Below are 19,430 nucleotides of genomic sequence, written 5' to 3' on the forward strand. Positions count from 1 at the left end.
CAGAGGTCATGAGAGAGTAGTCAGCATACATCTCGTAGCACAGAGCCTGGCATACATGAAAGGCTCAGCCATTTGCTAGTGGTTGCTCTGAATCCCAGCTCTGTCTTGGCTTTGCTTTCTCTGCTGGGCATGAGGGAATACTGCTTGTGGATTCTCACATCTGTAACACCTGGTGGTGAGCGCCCTTGCCCTTTCCTGCACGCAGTGCTTGCTCAGAGCATAATGTTGTTGGTTCTTCTGCTCAGAAGTCCATGGCAGCAGGCCACCGATGGGCACTGAGGCCCAGAAGTCATGTTCTGCATGAAATGGTGCCTCAGCTCCCTAACAGGTGGAGTCTGTGATGTGCTTCGCTCAGAACAAGCACAGATCAGCTCTTTGAGTTGACCCATCTGCATCCTACACGGTCCCAGGCTGCCACAGTATTCTTCAGTTTGTTCCACTTATACTCTGTTCTCAAGACCTAGCTTCACGCCCTGCAAAGCAGCTTTCTCAGGAAGACTGAGCTCAAAGTGAATGCCCCAGCCCTCTGCCCTGCCCTCTGCCTCTCTCCACTCAATCGTGCTTGCTGCTGCTGCTCTCCAGGGAAGTGAGGCAAGACTTGTTCTTGGCTTGGTCACGGGGGACCTTTGCCCAGTTGCTCTGACCACTTGCCTGGTGGTGCCATCAGACAGAAGTGGCAACTTCTGCATCTGGGGTGTCACAGGAAAGGAAAATCCCTGTGGGCTTTTGTAAACAGGGAAGCAGCTAGAGCATGACCACCAAAGCGTGTGCAATGATCCAGGAGATAAACTGGATCACTGTAATGGACTTGCTGGCCCAGTGTGCCACCCAGCTTCTGTATGAGCTGGTGTCCTGGGGTCACTTAGCAGTCCAGTGTACATAATAACTGTGGATGGCTTCCTTTAGCACCTGCCACATCAGGCCCGGGGCACACTTGGAAGGTGTCGCCTCACAGGCCTTGCAGCAACTCTGAGACAGGTCTGTAGGGGACCAGCTGCACAGTGTGTAGGGCCTGGTGCAAGCTGAGAGGGTGAGTCCTGTGTTTCTGAAAGTCTCAAGTGTGTGGAAGCAACAAGAGTGGAATATTCAGTGTGGTTCCTCTGGGTGCGGGGCTGTGCTGTCACAGTAGCAGGTCTGAAGCCAACCAGCCCTGGAAAATAGAAAAAGGTTTTTATATAGGTGGAGATAGAGGGACTTGGAAAGGTAGAGAAACTTGCACCAAGTGCGTGCATGGCAGAGATAGACGAATTTGTGTGTCTTTCCACCTGTTCCCCAAGGATCTTCCAGTGTCTTCCCTGTACCCGGTTCTCTGTGCAGTAATGCAATGCCTGGAGCTCTCCTCAGGTGGGTTTGTGTGGTGAAGGAGAAAAGACATTGCCTCGGCAGTGTCTGATTCGGGTGAGTGAAGCTTTCAGGCTGTGGGGGCAGCTGAGTGTTAGACAGTGTAGATTTTGGAGCTGAAGAAAACACACTGTTAGACAAGCCAGGTCACTGGCCTTCTCTTGTTCTGCCTAGGAATGCTTTCCATCTTCCAAAGGACTTTACATTCTCTTTCCTTCTCCCCTTGAAATCTGCTCCCCTGGGACTTGCGAGGGACTTTGCTTTCCACTTCTCATTCTTCTTCATATCCAAAAAGCCTTGCACTGAGAGCTCCGAAAAGCCTCTCTTTGGCTGCTTTTTGTGATGACACTGTCCCGTTTGCTCCTAGAAAATAAAAGTCTAGTTTCCAAATCTTCTTATTAGAATTCATCTATGTCCTTTCTGCCATCTTCTTGGCTCCCAGTGATGCAAATTCAATGTTGTCGGATATTCAGGGACAAGTGAAATAAATACAGGAAGGTTTTCCTGGCGGGTGTGTGTGTGTGATACTCTGGATCTGAAGTGCAAAGACCTTGGGTTCAAAACGAGATGAGTTGCTGTGTGGCCTTAGAGACATTCCTCAATTCCCCTGAGCTTCAGGTTTTTATTTTATTACCAAAAATCAGGGGCCTGAGAATTAAAGATCTGTAAAAATGCTTTTCCAATGGCAAAGCCCTTGCAAACTGCTGATTAGAAGGCACTTGGCACAGGGATAAAGTGACAGTTGGGACACCTGTACGCCTTATTATAGTGCCTGGTTCACACCCTGGCTCTGCTCCCAACTTCCTTTTAATATGTATTCTGGGAGGCAGCTCCTGTGGTTTAGTCCCTAAGATCCACGTGGGAGACTTTGATTGAGCTCCTGACTTTTCTGGCTTTGACCTGACCTTGCCCCAGCCATTGCAGCTATGTGAGGAGTGAGTTAGCAGATGAGAGCTTACTCTCAAATAGAAGTTCTAAAATAAAAAATAACTTGGAGATTACATTTTTAGAAGCTTCTATATGATTCTCATTTGCAGCCAGGGTTGGAAAATACCAAGTTAAAAGTGCCTGGGTACCAGCCCAGCTTCTTCCCACTTAGGAATTGCCTGGTCCTTGGCAATCTTAAACTACATTTCAATTTTGTCTGCAACAGAAGAAAGCCAAACAATTACTCGTAAACCTACAAATATGAGTTCAATGTAAGGGCATGCTGGCGCAGAGGCACCCCAACACAAGGGTACACAAATATTCGGAGTCTGTTGTCCAGAGTAGGGGTGGCTGGATATATTCCATGGTCACGCAAGGGAACCACCCTGCTGAGCAAGATCTGCTGGCATCGATGCATCATCTCACCCAACAGGGCTGGTGCACAGCAACTCCATGACCCAGGGCTTCTGCCTCCCTCATGTTCTCTGTTCTCCCTTCTCTCTTTAGACTTTCAAGTCGACAAACAACATCTGAATTGATCTCTTAGAGGAAAAAGCTCCAGCCCATGTTTCTGAAATCTAATTCCTGGAGGCTCTTCCGTCACCTGCATCTTTTTTTCCTTAGGATGTGACGGGAGGAGACCAACCCTCAGAGCCTTGGTGGTGGTTTACTCGCTCGAAGGGTCTCTGGCGCTGCCTGTGCCAGAGTGAAACACCAAGCATAGAGACGGAAAGAGCTACCACAGAATGCTGCTCAGATAGCGAATAGCGTGAGAACCAGGAGCTTTGCCACCCTCATTCCCACCCCCTGCTTCCTTCTGTCCTCCCCACCGTGAGTCAGAGCTCAGCCAGGTTATGTTGCGATGTGCTTCAGCCTGCACATAAAGAGCAAGTGGTTAAAGAGGAAAAGGGTGGCCTCTAGGGTACTGGAGCCATAGAGATTAAAGAGAAAACCCACTGAGTGCAAGATGAAGCCTAAGGAAGAAGGTAATGGCCTTGAAAAATCATGGAAAGTCACTAATCTTCACTGAGGCTGTTGCTTTTATCAAACACTTAAAGCTTACCTGTACGCTTTTAGGTTTTTGTTTTTCATGTAGGCAACACCCAAGTGATTTTGAAAAAGCCCAAGGATCTTACATTTTCTTTCTTATACTGTGCCTGGTTGCAACATGCCTGGGGTTCACCCCTCCGAGCCACTTGGACCACTCGTAGGGCCTGGCAAATGTCCTCACATAATTCATGAATCTGGTGGACTTGAGTAGAACTTCTGCTACTTAATCCACCTTTCTGAAAAGTCATACATCCCAGTAGAATTCCAGCATGAGCCACTTTTCCTCGACCCTTTAGGGTGGGGCTGCAGACTTTCCTTGTGTGTTTTGTTTTTCTTTTTCTGGTTTTTTTTTTTTTTTTTTTTTTTTGCCAATCACATTACATTTCAGCAGGTATCCCAGCCATGGAAGGTATAGAAAGTGCTGAGTGGGAAATCTGTTAGATTTAAATGGCTGTTCTCCTTTCTGCTGGCTGCCTCACCAGTGTCTAATATTCAGTGGCTTGTGTAATGCATGGAGTGGCTTCTTGGCTCTCCACTGACCTGACCATTTCCACAGATGTACCATTTTGTCAGAAGTGGCGTTGAAGGGAACACGGAGACAGATTGGCTTGGACAACTGTGTTTTTGGGCCAAAGTTTCTGGAATGCACAGAGAGTCCAACAGACCACCTCGTAAAATCCTAAAGCTGCTGCTTGTGCACGCACTCTCACCAACCACAATGGCTATCCATCGCTGCGGCAGACTCTTGCTAAATCCTAACAATAGGATAAGGCATCATCTAAGGCAGTTAACAGGTGGTACCCCAATTAGTCTCTAACACCTCTAATGAAGTAACTACTGTCATTATTTCCACTGACCTAAGAGAAAAGAACAAGAAAGGTAGAGGCCTCCAACATTCTAGTAACTTGTCAGGTTTACCAAGAATGAGTAAAGGAGATGGAATTGAAGCCACGTCTCAGGATTGCAGAGGATGTTCCCCTAATGACCACTGTCAGTTTCTGTAGTTGACGCAGACTAAAGTATCTTATGCAGTTTCCCTCCACCTTCATGCCTATTGTATCTTAGGAGATAAAATCTTTGAGGCCAGCATGGATTCAGTGCATTGGCTAGGGGTTGTTTTGCTATACACAGTTGGAAGAATTCAAAACAATGAGAGCTTAAAGAACATAAAATTACTTTTTCTCTTCTTTGAAGGAAGTCTGCAAATACCAATTTGGGGGCCTCATCATAGTTACTCCAGACTGAGGACCACAGATTTTTTCCCCTAATTTCCTCAAGTTCAGTTCATGGTTCAAGATAAGTGCTGAGCTTCAGCTGTACAATCGGAAGTCTAGTGTGGCAGGTGTAGGAATCAGAGTTTCAAAAGACCCAGGAGGCTAATGTCAAACTTCTTTATTAAAACTCATTGTAGTCAGTTAATAGGCTTTTCAAGTAGCCACCCAGATACATTGCTCTAATTGCATAAGCACTCCTCACTCACCAAGGAAACTGGGAAATGTACCTATTGGAAAGCAGGGTGTTTGCTTACAAAAACTAGGTGCTACTGGAGATTAGTAGGCATTTCTGGCAGAAGGGTTTCAAGTCTTCCTGCTATTTCGGTCTGGATGAGATGCTGATGGAATCAGCAGCTATGGCTTCGTGCATGAAAAGCATCTGTCCATGGAATGTGTTGTTGGCTGCTGGGAGATCTGCTGCCGAGTCTCCCAAAGGAATGAGTGAGACCCTTTGTTCTGGGATTCTGGCTGCTGCAGCCACACAAAGTAATGTCCCTGGCTGCTGCAGCGATGGCCAATCAAAACACTCCAGGGCTTCGCACTGTTGGGAGATGAGCAGGGAGCCACGTAGGCAAAACAGAAGATTTGGATTCACCTTGTGGAGCACAGAGCAGCAGCTGAGCTGGAAGTGTAGCAGTCAGGGAGGACTTCCATGACAACAGTGCCTTTGCTAGCTTAGTGTGCCATTTTGCCCTTCAGACTGCCAAGGTTCAGAATTGTCTGTCCTGTGATGAGTCTCTAGGTCAGTGCCTCCCTGTACTCCGTTTTCTTTTTGCTTAGGGGCATAGGGGAGGATGGTATGAGTGTTTTACAAACCTTAAGCTGTTTCAAGATTCGTTTTAGGCCAATCCTTCAGCAAAACATAGCACAGTGAGTCACTGTAAGTAAATTATCTGGTCTTCCAGCACGCAGTAGGTATTTATTGTTGATCCGTGCTGTTGCTCATCAGCCCAAATTAACTGAGCTTAGGCTTTTTAAAATTCCACCTGCCATTTCTTTGAAGAAGTATTTTTGTTTTGTTTTGGCTTGTTTTGGTTTTGACATTTTGTCTGGTTGGAAAAGAGCAGTATCAGCAAAGTGATCTTAACCGAGTCTCAGTGTCCTAAGCCTGGCGCCCAAGCTCTGTTCAGCTCGGGAGTTAAAGGCTGGCTAGTCTTTGAGCAGCCGCTTCAGAGTCCATGTCTGCCCTTGGCCAGTATTTCAGAGAGATCCCTCCAGGAGGCACGGTGATGTTCATGTTGAGGACTCATGAGAAGGTGTGGAGCTTTAGGTGGCAGTAGGAGGGGCTGGCGGTAATGTCATAGGGATGAAAGCGTGCTATCTGTCGTGAGCATTCATTCCCACTGCTGAGCGCAGCTGTGCGCTGCACCAGTCTTCACTTGGACACAACTCTCTGGGCTTGTTTTAGAGCCAGCAGAACAGGGTACAGGTAGCCACAAAATGGAGTTTTTAAAACAGCAGCAACCCATCTTCTAAAAGGATAATCGTCTGGTAGTCTTTCTATCAACATGTGGATAAAGCAGTTTGAGCTTGCAGAGGACAGGGGAGGCTTGTAAGTGTAACCTCCTCAATGACCAGAGTCTCTGGCATGCCTCCTTTTGAAATGAATGATGGGAAGCCTGGCCCCGGGGAGTAGGGTGGGGAGTGGAGAGGTGGGACTGACCCAGAACAATTTCATTTGGCCCCAACATGTAAGCTAGTGCCTTTGGAAATGCTGCAAGCTGAGGGTTGAGGTTTGTGCCACCCGTCTGTCAGGGTGCTGCCATGGCCAGCGGTGCTCACAAGCCCAGCCAGCTGGTCCAATCACTGCTCAGCAGCTTCTCTTCCCACTCCACCCTCATCCACAGTTTGGGTTGAAAGTTGCTTCTGAACTTGTCATGAGGCCTTATCTTGGGCAGTGTGTCCTGTGACATTCCAGTAAGATGCTTGGATGGGGCAATGATGCTGAGATTGCAAGCACATCCCGGAATCTGTCAGGGCCTACCCTTTAGCAGAAAGCAGGGTGAGATAGATTCAGCTTGGACCTGAAATAATTGGGGTTCTGCCACTGGTTGCCTGCATGGCCCTGTGCACAGTGTTTGGCTGAAAAAATTGGCTTGCTCTTCTGTAAAATGGGGCTGATTGGAATCTGTCTTGTACAGATGTGCTTAGGTAGGGATGGTGTCTTGCTAATGGTTGTGAGAGTTTAGTAGATATCGGTTGTTGTTAACCTGGGACTTGGCTAAGAAGCCCATGGACAAACATTCCTGCATTATCGCTTGATAACCACAGCAGGGCTCGTGAGAGTGCCTGGTTCTGTACTTACAAGCTTGGATTTTTTAGTGAGTTGTGTGTGCCAGTGAGCTAGGAAAACCAAGAGGTTTGTCTGTCCTCGAGCAAGCTGGGTAAACACTGGGTTGATGCCCACTGCAGTAAACACCACTACTTCCAATTAACAGTGGCAATGAAAAACATACTAATGATTATACCAGCAGCAGCCCTGCCTTCTGTTGCATGCCTCCTCTGTGCCAGATATTGTGTTAAATGCAACACATCAGCAAGGTTCCTTTAGCCCTCGCAACAGCCTTCTAAGTTAGCCTTCTGGCTTCAGATCGGCTCAGCTCTGGCCATTGTGGCTACCTGGGGAACGGACCAGTAGATGGAAGATCTTTCTCTCTGTAAATCTGACTTTCCGATAAAAATAAATAAATCTTAAAAAAAAAAGAGAAGCTTGCCTTAACCCAACGTGACCCCAATCTTTACCAATATGACCCAAAGTAGGTTCCAGCCAGGACCTAGATCCACTTCAGAACCCCATCATCCTTTGGTCCTTGCTGACCATCCTTGTTCAAACCTAGTGACTGCAGCAAGCCAGGGGGTTTCTCATCTTCTTTACCTTCCTGACACCTGCATTTCCTTTGTGCTTCACATTCCAAGTGACAGCATGACTGGCTGCCAGGTCCTCATTTGTCTCTTGTTGTTAGGTCTGTATCCGACTTGTCACCACACCTGAAAACGGTGACACTCACTTTGCTGGTCCCAACCTTCTTTGATGCCTGGGTCTCCTCATTTTCTACAACTTGTCTCCTTTCCTACAGGATCACCCTCTATGACTACCAAGCCATGTGCAGAGCCAACAAGGAGAGCAGCGACGGTGCCCATGGTCTCCTGGATGTGAGTACAGGGATGGCGCACCCAGGGCAAAGTTGCCGGGTTTGCTCTTTCTCTCCTTGTGAGCTTTGCTCCCTCTGTGCAGTAGACAAGTGCATTGGTTTCAAAAGCTGTGAATGTTCAAAAGTGTTTTTTGAATTTATTGAAAATGGCCCTTGCTTAAAGCCAAACTCAGAGATGATGAGAATGGAAAACAGACCTAAAGGATTGCACACATAGAGGCAGCAGGTCCCTTTAGGTGGAAATACAAAGGGAGTTTGGTCAATTATCTCATCCTCTTTGAACTTGTCATTCACAGAAAACTCTTTGTAGTAGTACTCATGGACCATAAACTAATCCGTGCAGTGATACTGCCATTGGATCCTGCTGTTGAGTTACAGCATCGTTTCCCTGGGCGCTGATAGAGTTGGTAATATCACCCTAGAGGATCAGTCAACACAGCTACTATATCAGTGGAAATGGGCCTTCAGATGGCCAGAAACTATTACAGTTTAGTCCCAGTTAAAAATATAACTTGCAGCATACAAACCGTGTGAATTTGTGCACAGCGAAGTACAGAACCAAGCAAAATAGAACGGGCCCCATGTGATGGCTCAGTGGTTAAATCCTCGCCTTGCGAGCACTGGAATCCCATATAGGTGCCAGTTTGTGTCCCAGCTGCTTCTGTTCCCATTCAGCTCCCTGCCTGTGGCCTGGAAAAGCAGAGGAGGATGGCCCAAAGCTTTGGGACCCTGCACCCACATGGGAGACTCAGAGAAGGCTCCTGGGTTTGGATCGACTCAGCTCTGGCCATCGTAGCCTTTTAGGGAGTGAAACAGCAGATGGAGGATCTATGTTTCTCGTCTCTGTGGATCTGCTTTTCCAATAAAAATAGCTCTTTAAAAAAAATAGACTGTACTTTGTTGCAAATTGACGAAATCATCTATCCCAGAAATAAGTCAGAGGCTGACTCTGAGAAGCTCAGGAGTCTTTAGTCACCAGCCACCGCTGACTAATGGACTGTCTCATTCTACCACACATGGAAGGGGAGCAGCCTGGATCAACCAGGTTCAGGGCTTCTTAAGTGATAATCATCCAGTCAACTAGGAGCTTGGCACATGATGCAAATCATTCAGCCAACCAGGCTTGTGTCAGTGCACAACACACGTGATCCAATCAATTGTAGTGACATTGAACAGATACCCAGTTTAAGCAATCAAGCACTTTAAATATCCAGTCAGCAAGAGTCACATCCCACCTAGCAGAGAACAGCAGAACCAGGCAAACAAGACCTGTTTATAGGATTCTGTTTACAGAAAACAATATGGGTCAGTCAGCATACTGCTTACTGCCAGAGCTGTGAAAGAAAAGCAAGCTCTTAGCATGGAATGAGATTAGCACTTGCACTTCTCTTTTAGGACTTTCCAAGAACTCAAGGCTACAGCAAAGGTCAGGTTATGGACGTGTCCCGGAAGTGTTTCAGAAGACCTAGCCTTACTGTTGCCATTTTCTGTTGTCCGGGCTGTCACAACTTCCATATGGTCTCATGTATGCGTAGACATACGAAAGGGCTTCCAGAACTCAAAGAAAATCCATGTGTGGGGGCCAAAAGTGTTTTTGCACCAAAATAAACTCCAAACTTTTAATTCTGCTTTTCAAGAACTTCTGGAAGCCCCCTCATTTAACCCTTATAAACATTAACATTTTGTAGACAGTGAAAATTAACCTAAAGTTTGGCTTAAAACATATCATTTGAAAGCCATTTTGGTTTTGTAATACATATGCCTTCTCATTTGTGGATGTGAGGTCTAACAAGGGGATTGCAATATTTAACACAGTTCTCCTGCATTGAAGGGGCAAGAAAAAAATTCAGAGCTGGAAAAGTTCTAAAAGGCAACTAAGATGTGAGAATTTTGGCAAATACTGCATCTTTGGACTTTTTTTTTTTTTGGACTGTATCTTTCCTAACCTAATGTCTGACCTTAGCATAAATATTTCCAGCTTTAAAATGTTCCCAAGATATGTTTTTATCATTGGGTTTAAAGGCTTCAGTGGTTTTATCCTTTTGAATGATAAGGTGCATTGAAATTTTTAATCCCATATTTACATAATCCCTCTGCTCCTATATTGAGCCACTGTCTGGCATGCAATGCTTGAGTGCCTCTCCCCCTGGCCTCTCTTCTCTTGGGCCAACACCATCCATTCCAGCAGGTACAAGGACACAGAACTGTCCCAAGGCCTGTCCACCATCTTCAATGGAAGATGATGGTTTCTCAAACCATGAGGATATCTAATGGCAAAGCTATAGGGCTGCAAAGTCTCATTTGGTGTAAGTGAACAGTTAACATTTCCCACCTTCTCTACCCTTCACCCTGGGGTCTTGGCACCCTCTGAATCAGAGAACAAGGGAGACACCAGCTGATGAAAGCCTGTTGGCCCAGGAACAACCCCAGTGGGTGGTAGTTGCTGCTGCTACTCTCATTTACTTTCTGACCTAAAGTAGGAAAGTTTCAAAAAATGGCTGGAAAGATATAAACTCATTCATGTTTTATTTAAAGCTGCATAATTCCCATAGTCCCAGTTCCAGTTCTTAGGATGAAAATGTTTAGAAGATAGGATTAACAGCCATGGTTGCAGAAACCAGGGTTTGGCATCCATTTCAGCTTTCTGATACCTTAAGGCAACCACAAAAGGTTCTGGGAGCTTTCTGGACCCAACATGTGCCCCTCGGCATTGCCCATGCCAGTGCCTGCCTCCCAAACCTGCCCAGTGCTTGCATCTCTGGCATACCTGGGTAGGAACAGCCAACCTTTGGGGGGAGGCATGATGTTTTCCAGAATCCAGGAAATTGAATTATCCACATAGGAAATGTAGTAAACAATCCAACTTTTTTTTTAAATCAAAATATTCAGAAATAAATATTAGGCTTTCAGTGCCTTCTTTTATGGAGAGAAGATTTTCTGCAAGGATACAATCACATTTATATGGCTATCTTTTTCTCGTTTTGAGGCCAGATATGTAAGCGTGAGAAAAGACAGCCTAAATCCTACATAATTCCTGGAAGGCGTGACCATCTAGTGTTTGCAAATTTTTCTGATTTGAATGAATGACACGTGGTGATGCAGAGCAGGGAATCACCTTTCCTGTGAATTACCATTTGAAATTAGTTATGTGATGTCAGCCCCTGCACATTAGGCTTCAAAATATTAGCCCCCGGAGGATAAAGCTTTATGTGCCATTTGCTGAACTTCCTGTCTCCTCCCACTGATAAGCCTTGTGTTACATCATGTTTATTTTACTTGTAAATCACATCTCACTACAGGGGAGTTCAAAGTTTTCAAATGTTAGTTTTGGGATATAGTATCCCCAGCCGTTTTCTTCCTTTACTGAGAGCCTCACTGTGCACATGATATGCATCTCTAGAAGAATAACATTGTCTTTGGGTAAAGCCTTAAGTTAAACTGCGACCTTTGTGGGTAATACTTGGTTTCTAAAAAATTGACTTCTTCTTTGCAGCCGTACCATGCCTTCCTCTCTGCAGTAAAATGGATAATGACAGAACTTGTCTTGTAAGTATGATTTGTTGCATGTTTTGAAAAGCACCATTTTTCCTTTCCCAGTGACAAAGCGGATGGAGAGACTGGGTGTGCCGCTTTCAATTAACTGCTGAGTTCTTAGTACTCAGAGATAACCTCATGGACCATTTCAAAGTATTAAATATGGAATTAAAAAAGTATAGGCTATCTTTCATTAAGTTCTTCATGTTGCTCTTTATGTGCTCATGTCATTTTTGAGCAGACTCACAGCTTTCAATACGCAAGGCCAATTTATTTATTGTAGTTACTCTTAAATTTAACATGCATGTCTGCCTGTTTTTCAATGCAACCTGGGTGGGCTGTGGTCACAAGAACAAACTCCTGTGGCAGTCCACCGTGCTGCTGGAGGTCGTTGCATGTGCGGGAGTGGCAGCTGGGGCTGGGGGCTTTCCTCAGGTGTGATTTAATTGTTTACCTTGTCAAATTGTGGCCCCATTTGACAGTGCTGGATACATCTGTAGCTTAGGTCAGACTTGAACTGGCATGAAGATGAAAGACTTCCAGACCAGGTACTGGACCTGTTACAGAAATAGTGCCACACAAAAGGGAAAGCTTGACTGCTTGATTCAGCATGTCAACTAGATCATTTAAATTATACCAATCCCTCTCATTCTTTTCTCTGCCAAGGTTATGATTCTGTGAGCCCAGGGCAGACTTGTGACCATGTAAGGAATAGGCCTTGTTGTCTTCAGGGCTGTACTGTGGGTTGTGTCAAGGGAGCAGCATGTGTAAGTGCAAATGGAGAATAAGTTTTCCATTCTCAAAAAAAAATATGCATGAATGCAGTCAACAGGATTTTGATAAACCTGCTACAGACGGCAGCCATGGCACTGAGAAAGACTTGTCTGTAATTTGACCCATGTCTGTTCATTTGGAGTATGACTTACATTATTGTGGGTCCTTTAAAAGTAACTAAGACATGCTGATTTTTTATAAACGTGCACCGTGGCTTAATTTCATGAAGAAAAGTTTATCATACAAACATCCATGCACATGTGCGTGCTTGAGTTGCAGAATAAATTTTCAAAGCATCTTCTTTCCTGCAGAGTAGGTGGAGGGAAATCTTCTATTTACATCTCTAGACTTAAGCAGAAGCATCCGTTTTGGAAAGTGGCTATTGTCTGGACTCCAACTAGAGATGGTACTGAGTATGAATGGTGAGCGCCTGGTAACTGGAGAATGGCCTCCAGCTTGCCAGACAGGATTCATCACATTTTTGTAAATCAGATTTCAGGGTTCAGGTGGAATTGGTGATAAAGGTCTTTCACAAGTCAGATAAGACCTGGTGAACACTCAGTGGGAACTCAGCCAGCCATGGTGAGGTCTCCAAAAAATGATGGTTTTCTTCCAGAGGATGTAATCCTAGGCAGCAGAGAATGGCGCTGCTCTGGTCGGTACATGGAAAACCAATTAACGTTGCTCTCCCACCTTCTGTTTAGGTTCCTGGTGGAATTCAACCTCTGCAGCTGGTGGCAGTCTGACATGGCGGCTGCAGGTAAGCAGCCCTCGCTTGTTTCCTGTCCAGCGGGCTTCCGAGCAGCGGGGTTCACTGGCTACCCTTCCCTCAGGGATGTGTTTTGTTAAGTACAATGACCAACGGCAAAATGATGATTTTCCAGTTCTGTCAGCAAATAGCCAAGCTTGTGTTCAGTGATAAGGCTTCCAGTGTGATGTAAAATTCCACAGGGTTCATTCAGTGCATGTTGATAATAAGCCATGATCTGTTTCCTTTGCTAAGGTTCTTAAGTCAGACACTTTTCAGGTACATCTGCCAGAAAACTTGTAGTCAGTGCAGAAGTTTGAGCAAATGAGACCTAGGTCAGCCTGAACCAGTGGGTAGACACTGTTGCTTGTTTTCACTACTGCCCTCATAAAACATAAATGTGATCATCTTCCTCTCCCATACTCAGAAGGTTTGGATGAACTCAACAGCAAATGGTGGAGACTCTTGGAGGCTGGTGTTAGGTGGTTGGAGCATGTTGTATGGGTTTGAGACCTGGCTCAGAGGTGGGCTGGTGTAATAGAGAAAGTGACATTTCGCTTAGGGTGTGTGTGTGTGTGTGTGTGTGTGTGTGTGTTTGTTTAATGGTAAGTCAGTTATATGCTGACCACAATGATGGGAACATAATAGTTACTCAAACAGTATCAACTGTAATTAGTTCACGGCAATGGTGATGACGAGGTAGGTCACAATGATGAGAAAGTTAGTGCTCCGTGAGAAGCATCGTTGTCCAGCACTCTGAGCAGACCTCCTTGGTCACCTGCTGTTTCTTTCTTTCCTTGATGCATTCACGTATGAGCATTGCTTCTCTTTTACCGAGGACTAGAAAGCTGCCACTGTTCTTATCATTTTTTTCATTATCTGTCTTTTTTTTTAAAAAAAAAAAAAAAGCTACAGCCATGGGCCGCAACTGGGAAAACTTTGTGCAGCTGAAAACAAAAAATTGTAAACTTGTTTTCTCACCTTAAACTTTGCTCTAATGGGGCTCAATGTATTTGACAGATTTTTGCCAAATTCCATTGAGAATTGTTGATTTTAAAAACCAGTATGTCCTGCACAGACACATCCCACCACTAGCACCACCTCCTACAAGACACTGTCCACAGAACAGTCTCCTTTCCTTATTTAGGCTTATGATGCATGATTATCATCTATTAGTTTTTATTATCAAACACAAATGGCCATTTGCAGTAAGCGGTTCTGTCACCATTCTTCTACTAACAATTAAGACTGGGATGGCAAGTGTCCAAGGTAATAGTCCCTGAGCCTCCCGGACCATGTTGGGGACCTGGCAGGCTCCAGCAGCCTTCTTGTCTACTGTTTTGATCCCCTGCAACAACTGTTTGTCTCATGGCAAACAGAAGAGCAGTGGACACACACACTTGTCAGGAACCTCCTCATCAATATTAGTATCCACCTTATCTTTCACTTTCTTAGCAGAATAAGGGTCGCTGCATCAGCTGTGTGGCAGGCCACTTCTGGGCAGGGTCAGCATGGATATGGCTTGGATGGTTGGAGATAATCATCTGAGATGTGAGGCCAGCTGCATCCACTGGTGTGGGAGTGGGGTTGTTTCTGCTATGGCCAGTATCAATGCCCTCATGAACCACTTTGACAGACTTGTTCTTGACTTAAAAGCTTAAGGTTGCCCCTGAAAGCTGCATTATATCTCTAAAGACTTGACTGCAGCCAAGGTTACCATCATGCCAGGTTGGGGAATGTTACTCACCAACAGACTCCACCAATACCCACCATTTGTAGATATCCTGTAGGGTGAAAATGGTTCATTTTTGCATATTGAACATTCTGACAAAGCTTTCTTGGCAGCAGATGTGACCATGATAGTCAACATGGTCTAACTTACAAATGGGCCCATTTTGTCCAGATCCATGGGTACTCTGATCTCTAGTTACAATATAAGATAGAACAGTATCTGTATATGTTCATGCCTACAGAGAATGGCCTCTGGTAGCACTGCCCTTGCCTCTAGGCTTGACTCAAACCTGGGACACCAAGGTTCCAGTGGAGTAGGCTCCCTATGTTGGAATTTCATCCACACACATTCGTTGTCCTGGAGATGGCACGGCTTATGCCCTATTATTGCCCCTCCCTGCTGGAGTTTTACCAGTTTTGAATGGAAGTGCATGTCTATGATTTCATTTGTAGAAATTTCGCCTCCAGCAAATCAACTGGGAGGGGAACAAAAGTTTCCATGACAAAATCATCCTCACAAGGAGATGCCAACAACCTACAGTTGCAAACCCTGGTATCTCTGCCAATAAAAGCATCTTAAAATAAATCAGAACACACCCAGGGAATGTCCCAAGAGTAGTGCTCTTTATCTATGTATTCTCAAATAAAAATGGTTGAGATTAATATAACGAAATCCAAGATATAAAAATATTTATGTGACAATACATGTCCAATGTGGGGGAATTGACACTGTGAGGTTAAATGTGGGTAAGCAATCAGAAAGCGAGTGAAGTATCAGTAAAAGAGCAAAATATAGATGGCTTAGTTTAAAAAAGCCATCATGTCCCTGAAAGAAATTTAGCCTGCAGTGTATACTGCTTTTGTTTAAAAGTGCACAATTCAAAAACGAATGATGAATGTGCTTGGGCCTGGCCTTGTGGCATATCAGGTTAAGCTACCATCGGCAATGCCAGCATCCCATATTGATGCCAGCTTTGATCCCACATTGATCCCTGCTGATCTAGCTCCCTGTTGGTGCGCCTAGGAGAGCAGTGGGAAAACGCCCAAGGCTGTGGGAACGCTGGAAGAAACTCCTGGCTTCTGCCTAGCCTAGCCCTGGAGATTGTAGCTTTCTAGGGGGTGGTGAGCCAGCAAATGGAAAAATCTCTTTTTGTCTCACACCCCCTCTCCCCAACCCTGTACAAACCCTGTAACTTTGCCTTTCAACTAAATAAAATAAATCTTGAAATAATCCACTAAATCTTGGTGCTGGATTTTTTTTTAAACTATTTTTTTTTTTGGAAGAGTTAGATGGAGACAGTCTTCTGGCCCCTTGGTCATTCCCCAAATGGCTGTAATGGCCAGAACTCAGCTGGTGTGAAGTTGGGAGGCAGGAGCTTCCTTTGAACTCCCACATAGTTGCAAGGGCCCAAGGCCTTGGTGCACGTTTGCTGTTTTTCCAGGGTATTAGCAGAGAGTTGGATGGAAAGTAGAATAGTCGGAACTAGGACCAGTGCCCTTATAGGATGCTGGCCCTGCCGTTGGAGAATTAGCTTGCTATGTCACTGTAACTCAGCTAATCTTTTCATATTTACTTATTTGAATAGTTGTTTTTTTTTTTTGAATGGCCTGAAAAAAATTTTAAGCAAAAGAAAGACAGTGACTAGGCTAATAGAATAATAGAATGGATTGCTCATGCACGTAAAGTTACTTTGCCACACCAGCAACCAAGGGAAAAAATTCCATCTTTGCTAATCAGGCTGTGAGCTTGATGAGACCAGAATTGCTGCCTATTCTGTTCATTAAGCAGTCCTGCTCTGAAGTCAGACAGTCTTTCTCTGCGTTTGGCCAGCTGGGAGGTCCTGGACAGGTCAACTTGATATCTCAGGTTTAGGTTTTCTCATTTGTCAAGAGAAAGAACAATAGACATAATATGGTACGAGAAGCAAATTAAATGACACGTGCAGCACCTGCGTGCAGGGAGGGCACACACGGCGGGCAGGTGCACACACTCGGAGCACTAGTGGGTTTTGGCTAAAAGGTCTAGCTTGTTCTTGGGAGTATGCTCTGATCTCAGTACAGTGGGCTGCTCAGCAGTAGTGCTTTGCTTGCTGGCTCTCCCCGCCACCTGTTGAAGATGCCTGTCGTCTTTGTGCCAGTCTCCACTCACATTTCCCCTCGTTCTCCTCTTGATTCATTTCTCTTCCTGCAGCCACCATGGCAGTCTATCCTCTTGTTTTGATAGAATTAACAATTAATTTTGGAATTTTGGCAGTTGCCGCGGTCCTTGCCTAGACCAGTGGTTTACGTTTTTTGTTGTTGTTGTTCCCCTTGCTCTAGGGGTCATTGCAGCATTAGGTAATATTTTGGGATTTTCTAACATGACAGGAGCAAGGTGCTACTCTAGAATACAGGGAAATAGGGTAGCCGACAGTGAATGAGGCAGGAGGATGAGATCTGCGTTCTTGAAATGTTGAAACATTGAAGAAGCTGAGAATTCACATGCTAAGTTTCACCTCCGCCACCCCTCCACAGCCAGACCATCGTATGAGCTAAGTGAAGAGTGTGACAACCTAGTTCTGTGTTCTGTCTCAGGAAGCTTTTCTAAAAGGCCTTTCACAGATAACTTCCACAAGTTTGCTCACTTCACTAAGGGGCTTTCCTCCAGAAAGGCCTTGTTGAGTCATCACGTTGCTGATGCGCGTGGGTGTGGGCCCTAGAGCTTTGTCATTTCCAGGGAACTGCTGTATAGACTGTCTGCACATGTCTTCAGCATTCCTGAGAAGCAAATACTGCGGGAGTGTGTCCTCAAACCTCTCAGAAGTTCCCAGGTCAGACAGCCAATAGATGATGGACTCGGACTGAAGCCCAAACCTGCTATCTCAACTAGCTAATGTGAGAGCTGCACCTGCCATCCCTGGAGCCACTGAGATGGAGAAGTGCTGAGACGTGGAGCTGGGCGCTTGACAAGAATTGTCCCGCCTTTCCTGTCGCCCTCTGCTGCACGTGAATCTGCCTTTCAACATTTTATTGATGAAGAGACTCCATCAGATACAGATGAATTAACTCATCTGCAGGCTGCTACTGCCAGGGTTCTCCTTGTGCATAAACTGTACACCCAGTGGAAGGAAGAAAAAGTTTCAAGCACAGGACAGATCCCAACTCACAAGTTCTCCTCATTCTATACTTCACATTCTCTGCTAGAGAAAGACCCGGAGCTGAGACATACATCTTTGTTTCATCTAAAAATGGAATCTGTAATTACACTGTTTATCTGCCTCATTTCCTTAATGAAGGAGACTGTGGAAGCCCATCTCTACTTGATGATCACAAAGGTATCATTTTCATGAAGTTGCACAAAGAGAATGGAGCTTGCTGGCACCCGGTCATGAATGAGGATGCATTCACAGAGACAAAAGAGGAGGAAGGCTTTTCAAATGGCAAATCTATTCAGTTCCAATTGCTGGCACATAATTACTGTGAACCCTAGTCAGTTATTCTCATCAAGGACATTTGTTGCTAAGGGAAAATTAAATTTAATTGTGTGGATGCTTCACCGGGTCCTGCTTTGTGAACAAGTGACAGGTTCTGGCGATGTCGGCATCAGATTTCCATCTTCTATAGGGTGGGAGGCACGAGGGTGTGAGGGTGTGGTGGTGAGCAGTGTAGGTCCCAGCATGTGATGGCTGCACTTGCAACTGGACTCACTCATTGTGACTTCGGGTGAACATTTCTGTTTCTCTTAGCTTTGGTTTGTTCATCTCCAGAATAGGAGAAGAGCAAGGGCTTGCTTGCTCTGTGGAGGTGTAGACTCACCCACTTGCAAAAGGGCATGCAATAGAGTTTTCACAAGTGTCAGCTCTGCAGGGAGTAGGAGCAGTTTCTTTGTCTTCTTCTTCTTTGTCAGTAGAAAATTGGAACAAGTCATTCTCTGTGAGCTGCTAGGCAGGCCTGACAGGCCTCCTGAACCTCAGTTTCTCCTTTTGGGGGAAAAAATGGAAAATCCTGGCTGGGTCCAATGATCCATGTCTACCCACACCTGTGCAAGATCATGACCATGAATGCCTGAGAGTTAAAACAGTATGCAATAGATGGATGGCTGGCAAGCTTGGTCATGGGTTAGAAATTCTCTAAACAGTAGTGATGGGCAAATATACCTGTCTTCTGTAGTACTATGCTTAGTGGAGGGTCTTTGTAATAAACCATGCCATTTAAATAAAGAGTGACTGGTTTTTCTCTAATTTATGTGTGTTTTCTCAAAACCGTGTGAAACACTTTCTAGGCAGTCTATAGTGATGCTGTAGGTAGACTCAGCAGTGTGTCACTGACAAGCCCCACACTTGTCATCTCCAGGAAGGAACAGAGCCAAATGAGTCTTGCCACTGAGAGCATTGGACTCAGTCTGTTGTGCCTGGTTCCAGACAATTAGAATTAGGGATGCTCCAAATATTGGGCTTATTTAAAATCACACACACTGCCCATCGGCCTGGCCCAAACACCCTTTTTTCCTTCGTTAGCCAAACTTCACAGAAATGAAACAGATTTGTTGCATCCAGAAAGCCCATGTTCAAATACTGACTCTGCCCCATACTCACTGGATATGCTCGGGCAATTTCCTTCAGTGTACTCTGCTTCACTTGCTCTGGGCACAATAGAGATGCCAATTGTCTCCCAGTCCCCACAGTCCATTATTTAATATCTGCCATCTTTGTTAAGTACATTAATGCCTACAAAGCAGGATGTTATCTGACACTTAGTTTTTCTTGGTAAATTTAGCTGCTATGTTCATGGGGTTTTATATGCCATTTGCATGTGTTTCATACTCAAATTCTTTGCTATTCTGTGCTTAATCTTTATTTCCATTTAACTGACATTTTGAAATGGAAATGCTTTATGAAAAGCAAGCTTTCTCGATCAAAC

At 45.1% G+C, this 19,430-nt stretch overlaps 1 protein-coding gene across 1 annotated transcript in view; it reads left to right on the forward strand.

Moving 5' to 3' along the window:
* Window positions 1-19,430, forward strand: part of CACNA2D3 (calcium voltage-gated channel auxiliary subunit alpha2delta 3) — a 696,258-nt gene that overhangs the window by 642,487 nt on the left and 34,341 nt on the right. Inside the window, exons 32-34 of the mRNA XM_040994648.1 lie at window positions 7,670-7,745; window positions 11,238-11,290; window positions 12,757-12,812. Coding sequence (XP_040850582.1) covers window positions 7,670-7,745; window positions 11,238-11,290; window positions 12,757-12,812 — 185 coding nt within the window. The remainder of the gene's footprint in view (window positions 1-7,669; window positions 7,746-11,237; window positions 11,291-12,756; window positions 12,813-19,430) is intronic.

The sequence above is a fragment of the Ochotona curzoniae genome, unplaced genomic scaffold (assembly GCF_017591425.1).
Source record: "Ochotona curzoniae isolate NIBS_2020 unplaced genomic scaffold, NIBS_Ocur_1.0 contig_908, whole genome shotgun sequence".
NCBI classification, from domain to species: domain Eukaryota; kingdom Metazoa; phylum Chordata; class Mammalia; order Lagomorpha; family Ochotonidae; genus Ochotona; species Ochotona curzoniae.